Below are 13,926 nucleotides of genomic sequence, written 5' to 3' on the forward strand. Positions count from 1 at the left end.
GGTCTGAAGTAGGAAGTGGATGTTTCTCTTGATAGGGGCGGGGACGGTCTATGATCAGCGATCACCCCCCATGAGTCCAAACGTCATATCGTCGAGACGTCTCTGCGAGGCGTTTAGCAGCTGGAAGGTAAGAAACCCGCCGAGATGTGGACTGAATCCCTTCTGACACATATGACATGTTTCACTGTTGTGCTTTGGTTTAGTTCCACTCAAAGTGAAATGGGATTTCCATAAGACTCCTTTAGCGACTGAAGAATCCTGGTTTGTTGTTTTGGGCCGAAGGTGTAAAACTTGTACAGTGGTGGTTCTGGATGGTTGGCCCTTTAGTCATGTAATCATACCGTTTGTTAAACTCTTAAGGCCCCCTAATATCATGTCTTCACCACTTTAAACTAAAGGCGAACCGAGACGTGGAGGGAGAAAGAGCATTTGATGGGTTGATTTGGTTTATAGTTTGTTTTAAAAGCTGTGAGATGTTCAGTCGCAGTTTGTCAACTAGCCTATCATTTGAAGAGGAAACGATAACAGATGCGCATTTGTGAATTGAATCTCAAAGTGGTTATCTCCATAAAATCCTCTCGGCCCTCTTAGCGCCCCCTCTGGCGGTGAGCGGTACAGCCGTTCGACATCAGCAACACAATCAGAATACTGCAAGGGGCGGGCCTACAAACAACAACATATTCAACGTATTCGTGACTCTGAGTCCCTCACCATCTTCCAGTCCCGCCTCAAGACTCATCTCTTCTCCTCTGCCTACCCCTAGATCACTCACTATCCCTAGCCCCATCAACTCAACTCTTCTTGTTTATCTATTTTTGTGCCCCTATGTAAAGCGCTTTGAGTGTGTGAAAAGCGCTATATAAATTGAATCTATTATTATTATTATTATTACAAGCTCCACGCTTTGTGTGTCAATAAATCAACTCTTTAGATGCTTATGTTTATGATATTGATGCTGTTGTTATATGGAGGTAGATTTGTGTCTTTATTATGCAATCAAAAATAATAGGTTTGAGAGCAAAACTTTCCACACTGTAATCAAAAAATAGATTTGATGGGCAAAACTATCGACACTGCAATCAAAAAATGTTTTATTGCAAGTTAAATTAATGTGATAAAAAAAATATTAATGGGAATCCAAAAGTTTTGTTTGCAAACCCAAAAGTTTTGTTTGCAAAGCCAAAAGTTTTGTTTGCGAATCCAAAAGTTTTGTTTGCGAATCAAAAAGCTTTGCTTGCGAATCCTAAAGTTTTGCTTGCGAATCCAAAAGCTTTGCTTGCTGTTGAGCTGAATCTCGTGGGCGGGACCTACGCCAAAAGATGTAAGACACGTCTCTATTGGCCAGTTTCGATCGGAGTGACAGCTTGGCAACATCCACAGTTAGTAACGAGAGAGGGAGTTCTATTTCATGTAGGCTACGCCGTCTAGGCTTCGCCTTATGGGCTTGTCCCGTGCGCGCGCTTGCGTGCCCTGAAAATCCCGTAGGCCTCCCTGTCAGCCGACAAGGAGACCATGGCAGAGGAGAGCAGGGCGATGGTCCCGCCCACGAGATTCAGCTCAACAGCAAGCAAAGCTTTTGGATTCGCAAGCAAAACTTTAGGATTCGCAAACAAAGCTTTTTGATTCGCAAACAAAACTTTTGGATTCGCAAACAAAACTTTTGGATTTGCAAACAAAACTTTTGGGTTTGCAAACAAAACTTTTCGATTCCCATTAATATTTTTTTTATCACATTAATTTATCTTGCAATAAAACATTTTTTGATTGCAGTGTCGATAGTTTTGCTCTCAAATCTATTTTTTGATTGCAGTGTGGAAAGTTTTGCTCTCAAACCTATTATTTTTGATTGCATAATAAAGACACAAATCTACCTCCATATTGTTAGCCCTGATGGTTCTTCCAGGTCACCCCGGCGGCGGCATCTACGCCCCGCTAAAGTGGAAGGAGCCCAAGGGACCCATGGAGAACAGCCTTCTGTCCACGCCGTCCGCACGGCAGTACGGCAGCACGGCCGCACGGCAGTACGGCAGCGGCGGCTGCACCGGCGACACCTGCCCCACCTGCCGCGGCACCGGCCGCATCCCCAGAGGTGAGGAGACGACATGCATCTAGAACAGTGGTTCTCAAACTATGGTACGCGTAGCACCGGTGGTACGTGTACCACTGGTGGTCTCCGATGCGCCATCCAGTGGTACGCAGAGGAATTAGAAAAAAAACATAACGTTAGATTGTAAACATTGCTATCAAAATACTAGTATGAATGGAAATACATTCACCATGAGATCATGCTCTCACTTACTGCGTGTGTATGTGTATGCGTTTCCGTGTCCCTGTTCTAGTGCTACAACTTTGTACAGCTGACAACAGCTAACAGTAAATAATATTATTTTTAAGACTAAATGTGCCTCCTGCATGCGATGTGCGTAGCTGAATAGGGCCACAGGCCTACGCTACTGTATGTTGATATATTTTATAACATCTGTCATAATGGTGGTACTTGAGGAGACAAATATTTTCTGTTGGGTTACGAGGTACCAAGAGTTTGAGAACCACTGATCTAGAATGAGGAAGAGAGAACCAGTGAGGCCTACAGCGGGGTGTTGTTCATCAGAGAAGGCTTTCACTTTATTCTGTACATGTTGCACAATAGAGTACAATCATAGATAACTTATAATTCTACAAATCACTGTTCTTCAAATACCAAATATAGGGTTATTATGACACAGATTCTAAAGTCGTTCACCGAAACAGCCAAGGATGGTTTGAGACCGGAAGGCCGGTCTGACATGTGGGTTGAAGGTTTGAGTGATCCCAGCTGGTCTTGTGTGAGGAGGAAGTGATCCTACTGTAGGGAGAGTACGAGTTCCCTGTAGCCTCCTGTGTTCTGCAGCCCTGAGGTCGCCAGAGCCTCGGGTCTGTGGGCCTAACCCAGGGCCTGGCGCTCTTCTCCTTCACAGGCCAGGAGGACATGTTGGTGGCAGTGATACCGTGTAACGATGTCAGGCTGAAGCCCCAACGCACGTGAGCTCATCTCCCTCCAGTCTCTCCAGGGACTTTGTTAAAGAGTTATTATGGGTTCTTTGAACGCCTGCAGGGGGGGTGTTTGTGTGTGGGCGGGGCGTCTCATGTGTGTGGTTGGGGCGTCTCATGTGTGTGGGCGGGGCGTCTCATGTGTGTGGGCGGGGCGTCTCATGTGTGTGGGCGGGGCGTCTCATGTGTGTGGGCGGGGCGTCTCATGTGTCCCTCTGTGTTTGGGGACATTTCACATCCCATCAGTGGATCAGAGTCTTGTGATCATATTGAATGCATAGTTTTAAATTTAGTTTAGGGCTCTCTCTCTCGCGTGCGCTATCCCTCTCTCTCATATTTATATATTCATGCAGCACCACTGTGGTTACGGAAGGAGTTCTGCAGGTATTGGGACACAATTTCAACGCACACCAATTTTCTTTTGTCTATATAATTTTTGTTTACGCGTTGAAATGTGTCACAAATTTGCCGAACTGCTGTATATATACACACACACACACACACACACACACACACACACACACACACACACACACACACACACACACACACACACACACACACACACACACACACACTATATATATAACTCTATATATATATATATATATAGACTGGGGGGGATATATATAACCAACTGGGGGGGAGATGGTCATATCTAGGGCCATATGAAATCCGTTTTATTTTTTTCCAAATTCCGTTTTATTTTTTTCCAAATTCCGTTTTTTCCGTTTTAATTTTCATTAATTCCGTTTTTACACTTAAAATCATCAGAACGAGTGTCAATTAAGTGCGAACGAATACAATTTAATCAGATAGAAGACTACATTTATTAAAACATCACAACATTGCACTGTTTTTAGTGCTTCAAATAAAAACATGACATAAATATTAAAGTGCTTATAAACTATTTTTTTATAAACTCAAATTGTTGTTTGAAGGGGCGTGCCCTGGCTACGGCGTTCATTGTTTTTCATATGGATTTTGGACTTCAAGTGGTCATCGCACGTATCTTTGCGTTTCCAATCGATAGTATGTTGACATATTCTACAAAACACCTGAGTGATAGAAGTGTTTTGGATATTGTTCGGCTCTGAATTTGGGGTTAGAACCGAATTACGGGCGCTTCAACTTCTTCTTCGGCTTCTTGTTTCCCTGAGCGGGACCTATTGTTTGCGTGGAGGACCGGGGATTTTTTTTTAACATGTTTAACTGTTGCATGTTATATGTGCTGAAGAACAGGAACCTGCTGGAAATCAGTTATTTTACTAAGGGTTAGGGTTAGGGTTAGAAGAAGAAGAACGAGAGAGAGAGAGAGAGAGAGAGAGAGAGAGAGAGAGAGAGAGAGAGAGAGAGAGAGAGAGAGAGAGAGAGAGAGAGAGAGAGAGAGAGAGAGAGAGAGAGAGAGAGAGAGAGAGAGAGAGAGAGAGAGAGAGAGAGAGAGAGAGAGAGAGAGAGAGAGAGAGAGAGAGAGAGAGGGGGGGGGGGCCCTGGGGAGGGCCCAGCGGTCTGTTGACGTCCCCCTCTGGTACCTTGTGCTCCGGGTTCAGGAAGCTGTACGTGTGCCTCTCCATGGGGCTGTGCCTGGTGATCTCCTGCCTCATCCTCTACTTCCTGTTCCCGCGGGCCGTGGTCCTGGTCCCCGTGTACGTCCAGTCGGTCACCGTCTACTTCACCCCCGAGGCCGTCAGCCTGGAGGTCACGGTCAGTACCTCCTAATGCACAGACCATCAGGTCGGAGGTCACGGTCAGTACCTCCTAATGTACAGACCGTCAGGTCGGAGGTCACGGTCAGTACCCCCTAATGTACAGACTGTCAGGGTGCTACTAGGATGCTATGCTAACAGTACAGACCGTCAGGGTGCTACTAGGATGCTATGCTAACAGTACAGACCGTCAGGGTGCTACTAGGATGCTATGCTAACAGTACAGACCGTCAGGGTGCTACTAGGATGCTATGCTAACAGTACAGACTGTCAGCGTGCTACTAGGATGCTATGCTAACAGTACAGACTGTCAGGGTGCTACTAGGATTCTATGCTAACAGTACAGACCGTCAGGGTGCTACTAGGATGCTATGCTAACAGTACAGAGTGTCAGGGTGCTACTAGGATGCTATGCTAACAGTACAGACCGTCAGGGTGCTACTAGGATGCTATGCTAACAGTACAGTCCGTCAGGGTGCTACTAGGATGCTATGCTAACAGTACAGACCGTCAGGGTGCTACTAGGGTGCTATGCTAACAGTACAGACTGTCAGGGTGCTACTAGGATGCTATGCTAACAGTACAGACTGTCAGGGTGCTACTAGGATGCTATGCTAACAGTACAGTCTGTCAGGGTGCTACTAGGATGCTATGCTAACAGTACAGACCGTCAGGGTGCTACTATGATGCTATGCTAACAGTACAGACGGTTAGTCCGGTGTTTTGGATTTGTCTGCTCTTGGAGAACGGCTGCCGACATCATCACAAGCAGTGTGAGATCAGATTCTGCAATACGGAAATGTGTGTGATAGCTGCAGAGTGGGTGATTAGGGTGTCAAAGGGACAGTCAGGAGGACCGGAAGCGAGTTCTCAAAGCTTGTATTCACAAGAACATGTAATTTCAAAGTAACTGAAGCAGAGAAAGATACAATTATTACTTCTACAAAAAAAGTTGTGTAGAATCATGTGATGGTTCCAGAAGCCACTTTAAGGACCCGGTTGACTCCTCCTCTTGCAGAACCTCATCAACATCTCCAATGAGAACTTTTTTCCCGTTCAAATCGTGGAGCTGGACATTCAGGGCCTGATCTCGAAGACCATCATGGGGAAGTCCAAGCAGTGCAACGTGACCCACCTGGACGCCCGCTCGCAGCTCTTGGTGAGTGGGGCTGGAGGCGATGGATTCCCGTCCGCCTGTCTGTCCTCGAGGGTAACTGGACTGTCTCTCTGTCCCTGCAGTACAACATGAAGCTGGTCCTGTCCATCAATGAAGAGGGCCTGAAGTAAGGACGGGTTAACACCCACTCCCATGTTAACAGAGCGCTTTAAAGGGACCAACACCCACTCCCATGTTAACAGAGCGCTTTAAAGGGACCAACACCCACTCCCATGTTAACAGAGCGCTCTAAAGGGACCAACACCCACTCCCATGTTAACAGAGCGCTTTAAAGGGACCAACACCCACTCCCATGTTAACAGAGCGCTTTAAAGGGACCAACACCCACTCCCATGTTAACAGAGCGCTTTAAAGGGACCAACACCCACTCCCATGTTAACACAGCGCTTTAAAGGGACCAACACCCACTCCCATGTTAACAGAGCGCTTTAAAGGGACCAACACCCACTCCCATGTTAACAGAGCGCTCTAAAGGGACCAACACCCACTCCCATGTTAACAGAGCGCTTTAAAGGGACCAACACCCACTCCCATGTTATCAGAGCGCTTTAAGAGGGACCAACACCCACTCCCATGTTAACACAGCGCTTTAAAGGGACCAACACCCACTCCCATGTTAACAGAGCGCTTTAAAGGGACCAACACCCACTCCCATGTTAACAGAGCGCTCTAAAGGGACCAACACCCACTCCCATGTTAACAGAGCGCTTTAAAGGGACCAACACCCACTCCCATGTTAACAGAGCGCTCTAAAGGGACCAACACCCACTCCCATGTTAACAGAGCGCTTTAAAGGGACCAACACCCACTCCCATGTTAACAGAGCGCTCTAAAGGGACCAACACCCACTCCCATGTTAACAGAGCGCTCTAAAGGGACCAACACCCACTCCCATGTTAACAGAGCGCTTTAAAGGGACCAACACCCACTCCCATGTTAACAGAGCGCTTTAAAGGGACCAACACCCACTCCCATGTTAACAGAGCGCTCTAAAGGGACCAACACCCACTCCCATGTTAACAGAGCGCTCTAAAGGGACCAACACCCATTCCCATGTTAACAGAGCGCTCTAAAGGGACCAACACCCACTCCCATGTTAACAGAGCGCTTTAAAGGGACCAACACCCACTCCCATGTTAACACAGCGCTTTAAAGGGACCAACACCCACTCCCATGTTAACAGAGCGCTTTAAAGGGACCAACACCCACTCCCATGTTAACAGAGCGCTTTAAAGGGACCAACACCCACTCCCATGTTAACAGAGCGCTCTAAAGGGACCAACACCCACTCCCATGTTAACAGAGCGCTCTAAAGGGACCAACACCCACTCCCATGTTAACAGAGCGCTCTAAAGGGACCAACACCCACTCCCATGTTAACAGAGCGCTTTAAAGGGACCAACACCCACTCCCATGTTAACAGAGCGCTTTAAAGGGACCAACACCCACTCCCATGTTAACAGAGCGCTCTAAAGGGACCAACACCCACTCCCATGTTAACAGAGCGCTCTAAAGGGACCAACACCCACTCCCATGTTAACAGAGCGCTTTAAAGGGACCAACACCCACTCCCATGTTAACAGAGCGCTTTAAAGGGACCAACACCCACTCCCATGTTAACAGAGCGCTTTAAAGGGACCAACACCCACTCCCATGTTAACAGAGCGCTTTAAAGGGACCAACACCCACTCCCATGTTAACAGAGCGCTTTAAAGGGACCAACACCCACTCCCATGTTAACAGAGCGCTCTAAAGGGACCAACACCCACTCCCATGTTAACAGAGCGCTTTAAAGGGACCAACACCCACTCCCATGTTAACAGAGCGCTTTAAAGGGACCAACACCCACTCCCATGTTAACAGAGCGCTTTAAAGGGACCAACACCCACTCCCATGTTAACAGAGCGCTTTAAGAGGGACCAACACCCACTCCCATGTTAACAGAGCGCTTTAAAGGGACCAACACCCACTCCCATGTTAACAGAGCGCTTTAAAGGGACCAACACCCACTCCCATGTTAACAGAGCGCTCTAAAGGGACCAACACCCACTCCCATGTTAACAGAGCGCTTTAAAGGGACCAACACCCACTCCCATGTTAACAGAGCGCTTTAAAGGGACCAACACCCACTCCCATGTTAACAGAGCGCTTTAAAGGGACCAACACCCACTCCCATGTTAACAGAGCGCTTTAAAGGGACCAACACCCACTCCCATGTTAACAGAGCGCTTTAAGAGGGACCAACACCCACTCCCATGTTATCAGAGCGCTTTAAGAGGGACCAACACCCACTCCCATGTTAACAGAGCGCTTTAAAGGGACCAACACCCACTCCCATGTTAACAGAGCGCTTTAAAGGGACCAACACCCACTCCCATGTTAACACAGCGCTTTAAAGGGACCAACACCCACTCCCATGTTAACAGAGCGCTCTAAAGGGACCAACACCCACTCCCATGTTAACAGAGCGCTCTAAAGGGACCAACACCCACTCCCATGTTAACAGAGCGCTTTAAAGGGACCAACACCCACTCCCATGTTAACACAGCGCTTTAAAGGGACCATCACCCACTCCCATGTTAACAGAGCGCTTTAAAGGGACCAACACCCACTCCCATGTTAACAGAGCGCTTTAAAGGGACCAACACCCACTCCCATGTTAACAGAGCGCTCTAAAGGGACCAACACCCACTCCCATGTTAACAGAGCGCTCTAAAGGGACCAACACCCACTCCCATGTTAACAGAGCGCTCTAAAGGGACCAACACCCACTCCCATGTTAACAGAGCGCTTTAAAGGGACCAACACCCACTCCCATGTTAACAGAGCGCTTTAAAGGGACCAACACCCACTCCCATGTTAACAGAGCGCTCTAAAGGGACCAACACCCACTCCCATGTTAACAGAGCGCTCTAAAGGGACCAACACCCACTCCCATGTTAACAGAGCGCTCTAAAGGGACCAACACCCACTCCCATGTTAACAGAGCGCTTTAAAGGGACCAACACCCACTCCCATGTTAACAGAGCGCTTTAAAGGGACCAACACCCACTCCCATGTTAACAGAGCGCTTTAAAGGGACCAACACCCACTCCCATGTTAACAGAGCGCTTTAAAGGGACCAACACCCACTCCCATGTTAACAGAGCGCTCTAAAGGGACCAACACCCACTCCCATGTTAACAGAGCGCTTTAAAGGGACCAACACCCACTCCCATGTTAACAGAGCGCTTTAAAGGGACCAACACCCACTCCCATGTTAACAGAGCGCTTTAAAGGGACCAACACCCACTCCCATGTTAACAGAGCGCTTTAAGAGGGACCAACACCCACTCCCATGTTAACAGAGCGCTTTAAAGGGACCAACACCCACTCCCATGTTAACAGAGCGCTTTAAAGGGACCAACACCCACTCCCATGTTAACAGAGCGCTCTAAAGGGACCAACACCCACTCCCATGTTAACAGAGCGCTTTAAAGGGACCAACACCCACTCCCATGTTAACAGAGCGCTTTAAAGGGACCAACACCCACTCCCATGTTAACAGAGCGCTTTAAAGGGACCAACACCCACTCCCATGTTAACAGAGCGCTTTAAAGGGACCAACACCCACTCCCATGTTAACAGAGCGCTTTAAGAGGGACCAACACCCACTCCCATGTTATCAGAGCGCTTTAAGAGGGACCAACACCCACTCCCATGTTAACAGAGCGCTTTAAAGGGACCAACACCCACTCCCATGTTAACAGAGCGCTTTAAAGGGACCAACACCCACTCCCATGTTAACAGAGCGCTTTAAAGGGACCAACACCCACTCCCATGTTAACAGAGCGCTTTAAAGGGACCAACACCCACTCCCATGTTAACAGAGCGCTTTAAAGGGACCAACACCCACTCCCATGTTAACAGAGCGCTCTAAAGGGACCAACACCCACTCCCATGTTAACAGAGCGCTTTAAAGGGACCAACACCCACTCCCATGTTAACAGAGCGCTTTAAAGGGACCAACACCCACTCCCATGTTAACAGAGCGCTTTAAAGGGACCAACACCCACTCCCATGTTAACAGAGCGCTTTAAAGGGACCAACACCCACTCCCATGTTAACAGAGCGCTTTAAAGGGACCAACACCCACTCCCATGTTAACAGAGCGCTTTAAAGGGACCAACACCCACTCCCATGTTAACAGAGCGCTTTAAAGGGACCAACACCCACTCCCATGTTAACAGAGCGCTTTAAAGGGACCAACACCCACTCCCATGTTAACAGAGCGCTTTAAAGGGACCAACACCCACTCCCATGTTAACAGAGCGCTTTAAAGGGACCAACACCCACTCCCATGTTAACAGAGCGCTTTAAAGGGACCAACACCCACTCCCATGTTAACAGAGCGCTTTAAAGGGACCAACACCCACTCCCATGTTATCAGAGCGCTTTAAGAGGGACCAACACCCACTCCCATGTTAACAGAGCGCTTTAAAGGGACCAACACCCACTCCCATGTTAACAGAGCGCTTTAAAGGGACCAACACCCACTCCCATGTTAACAGAGCGCTTTAAAGGGACCAACACCCACTCCCATGTTAACAGAGCGCTTTAAAGGGACCAACACCCACTCCCATGTTATCAGAGCGCTTTAAGAGGGACCAACACCCACTCCCATGTTAACAGAGCGCTTTAAAGGGACCAACACCCACTCCCATGTTAACAGAGCGCTTTAAAGGGACCAACACCCACTCCCATGTTAACAGAGCGCTTTAAAGGGACCAACACCCACTCCCATGTTAACACAGCGCTTTAAAGGGACCAACACCCACTCCCATGTTAACACAGCGCTTTAAAGGGACCAAGCTGGGTTTTGAAGCACTTGGTTCATGAACCGCAGGCTTCAAACACCAGCATGTGTGTCCCCCATTGTAAAGAATGTCTGTAGAGTGATTTTATCAGCCCTATTTGATGTCCTTAAAGAAAATGACAGATTTAATAAGTAATACGGTTGGATGCCATATGACGGTATGCCAGGTGAATGTAATGAAGGATCACGACATCCAAAGAAATCCATCCTGAATCTGAATGTGCAGACTCCATGTACTAACTCTGCCTTTGTTTGGCGTTTCCAGAACCTTCTGCCAGTCGAAAACCATCCCCATCCACACTCTGTTCCTGGAGCTGCAGTAGGTTTCTGTTTCTTCCCTCTCCACAACGTGTGCAGCTCATGCTTCATGTTGGAGTTCTTCTGAACTTTGCCCCTGGAGCCCAACGACTGGCCACAAAATAAGAATAATTGACGAGTCATCAAAGAGCTGAGATTTGAACGGCTCCAGATGCAGTTTACTGTCTCATTGAGTTCAGCTCGTTACAGTCTCCTAGAGTTCAGCTCGTTACAGTCTCATAGAGTTCAGCTCGTTACAGTATCATAGAGTTCAGCTCGTTACAGTCTCATAGTTCTGCGCTTTACAGTCTCATAGAGTTCAGCTCTTTACAGTCTCATAGAATTCAGCTTATACAGTCTCATAGTTCAGCTCTTTACAGTCTCATATTTCAGCTCTTTACAGTCTACTAGAGTTCAGCTCGTTACAGTCTCATAGAGTTCAGCTCGTTACAGTCTCATAGTTCTGCTCTTTACAGTCTCATAGTTCTGCTCTTTACAGTCTCCTAAAGTTCAGCTCTTTACAGTCTCATAGAGTTCAGCTCTTTACAGTCTCATAGTTCAGCTCTTTACAATCTCATAGTTCAGCTCTTTACAGTCTCATAGTTCAGCTCTTTACAGTCTCATAGTTCAGCTCTTTACAGTCTCATAGTTCAGCTCTTTACAGTCTCATAGTTCAGCTCTTTACAGTCTCATAGAGTTCAGCTCTTTACAGTCTCATAGTTCAGCTCTTTACAGTCTCATAGTTCAGCTCTTTACAGTCTCATAGTTCAGCTCTTTACAGTCTCATAGTTCAGCTCTTTACAGTCTCATAGTTCAGCTCTTTACAGTCTACTAGAGTTCAGCTCGTTACAGTCTCATAGAGTTCAGCTCGTTACAGTCTCATAGTTCTGCTCTTTACAGTCTCATAGTTCTGCTCTTTACAGTCTCCTAAAGTTCAGCTCTTTACAGTCTCATAGAGTTCAGCTCTTTACAGTCTCATAGTTCAGCTCTTTACAATCTCATAGTTCAGCTCTTTACAGTCTCATAGTTCAGCTCTTTACAGTCTCATAGTTCAGCTCTTTACAGTCTCATAGTTCAGCTCTTTACAGTCTCATAGTTCAGCTCTTTACAGTCTCATGGTTCAGCTCTTTACAGTCTCATAGTTCAGCTCTTTACAGTCTCATAGTTCAGCTCTTTACAGTCTCATAGTTCAGCTCTTTACAGTCTCATAGTTCAGCTCTTTACAGTCTCATAGTTCAGCTCTTTACAGTCTCATAGTTCAGCTCTTTACAGTCTCATAGTTCAGCTCTTTACAGTCTCATGGTTCAGCTCTTTACAGTCTCATGGTTCAGCTCTTTACAGTCTCATGGTTCAGCTCTTTACAGTCTCATAGTTCAGCTCTTTACAGTCTCATAGAGTTCAGCTCTTTACAGTCTCATAGTTCAGCTCTTTACAGTCTCATAGTTCAGCTCTTTACAGTCTCATAGTTCAGCTCTTTACAGTCTCATAGTTCAGCTCTTTACAGTCTCATAGTTCAGCTCTTTACAGTCTCATAGTTCAGCTCTTTACAGTCTCATAGTTCAGCTCTTTACAGTCTCATAGTTCAGCTCTTTACAGTCTCATAGTTCAGCTCTTAACAGTCTTATAGTTCAGCTCTTTACTGTCTCCTATAGTTCAGCTCTTAACAGTCTCATAGTTCAGCTCTTTACTGTCTCCTAGAGTTCAGCTCTTTACAGTCTCATAGTTCAGCTCTTTACAGTCTCATAGTTCAGCTCTTTACAGTCTCATAGTTCAGCTCTTAACAGTCTCATAGTTCAGCTCTTTACAGTCTCCTTGAGTTCAGCTCTGTACCCTTGAAGCTGAGGCGTTTGTTTCCTCCACAGGATTACGATGCAGGTGTCATACCTGTCTCACAACGAGCAGCTGTCCATGAACATCTACGAGTACATCGACTGTGGCAACAACTCCACCGTTCCACACCTGCCTGCCTGACTGCCCAGGAGTCGTTTCCCAAATGCGGTTTTGTTTGGACATCGGATCCAGCGGCAGAGATCTGCTCGATGAGTACGGATGGCGAGCGGTGGGCATGGTGAAGAGTGCCCCCTGCTCCTGTGTAGTGATGAGTTTGCACCCGTTTGCAGTGCACGTGAAGCCCCAAGGCTCCTAACAGCTTCGTTTTTAGGACTGTAATGTGATGTTTTGTCAACTAATTGCACTTTTATTTGAAATTGATTTTGTTAAATATATGCCATGATTGACATGTGCTATGTTTATGTCAGTCTTTCCTTTTTGTAAACTGAATCAGTGGCATAGTGTGTGCTTTGAAGGGAAATTATAATAAAGTCACCTTGGTCAAGCAACAAGCAAGTTCCTTCATCTCAGTATTTTAACTGTTGTGTGTTTCAGTCAGGATCACATGACGGGTGGGATCAGTCCCACCCAGAAGATCACATCCCCCTGGGGGGGGGGGGGGGGGGGGAAGAGGGTCACATCCCCCTGGGGGAGGGGGAGAGGGTCACATCCCCCTGGGGGAGGGGGAGAGGGTCACATCCCCGGGGGGGAGGGGAGAGGGTCACATCTCCCTGGGGGAGGGGAGAGGGTCACATCCCCCGGGGGGGAGAGAGGGTCACATCCCCCTGGGGGAGGGGGAGAGGGTCATATCCCCCTGGGGGGGAGGGAGGGTCTCACCCTCCTGGGGGGGAGAGGGTCACATAACACTAACCTCAGGAATCGTCTGAATGTGAATAAAAGAACAAAGAAATGAATCTCCCTTCAAGACATGGCGGCAGAGGTATGTTGATCTATATCTGGAACCCTTCCAGCGCCCAGAGGCCAGTCGCTTCGGTGTCTTTGGCTCCCCGACAGGCGGCCGGTGAAAGCGT

General features: G+C 47.4%; 1 protein-coding gene across 3 annotated transcripts; it reads left to right on the forward strand.

Moving 5' to 3' along the window:
* The first annotated feature begins 20 nt into the window (after positions 1-20).
* On the forward strand, positions 21-13,407 carry tmem106a (transmembrane protein 106A). 3 transcript variants are annotated; one of them, XM_030339497.1, is made up of 8 exons: positions 22-127; positions 1,886-2,089; positions 2,958-3,021; positions 4,581-4,734; positions 5,755-5,895; positions 5,976-6,019; positions 11,034-11,087; positions 12,928-13,407. In XM_030339497.1, the coding sequence occupies exons 2-8, from the start codon at positions 1,891-1,893 to the stop codon at positions 13,034-13,036; spliced, it is 765 nt and encodes a 254-aa protein (XP_030195357.1). In that variant the 5' UTR covers positions 22-127; positions 1,886-1,890; the 3' UTR covers positions 13,037-13,407. The 3 variants fall into 3 exon arrangements, with proteins under 3 accessions (XP_030195356.1, XP_030195357.1, XP_030195358.1); XM_030339496.1 differs by lacking the exon at positions 5,976-6,019 and having other exon boundaries at positions 21-127; XM_030339498.1 differs by lacking the exon at positions 5,976-6,019 and having other exon boundaries at positions 23-127; positions 1,904-2,089.
* Positions 13,408-13,926: the final 519 nt, after the last annotated feature.

The sequence above is a fragment of the Gadus morhua genome, chromosome 18 (genome assembly GCF_902167405.1).
Source record: "Gadus morhua chromosome 18, gadMor3.0, whole genome shotgun sequence".
Taxonomy (NCBI): Eukaryota; Metazoa; Chordata; class Actinopteri; order Gadiformes; family Gadidae; genus Gadus; species Gadus morhua.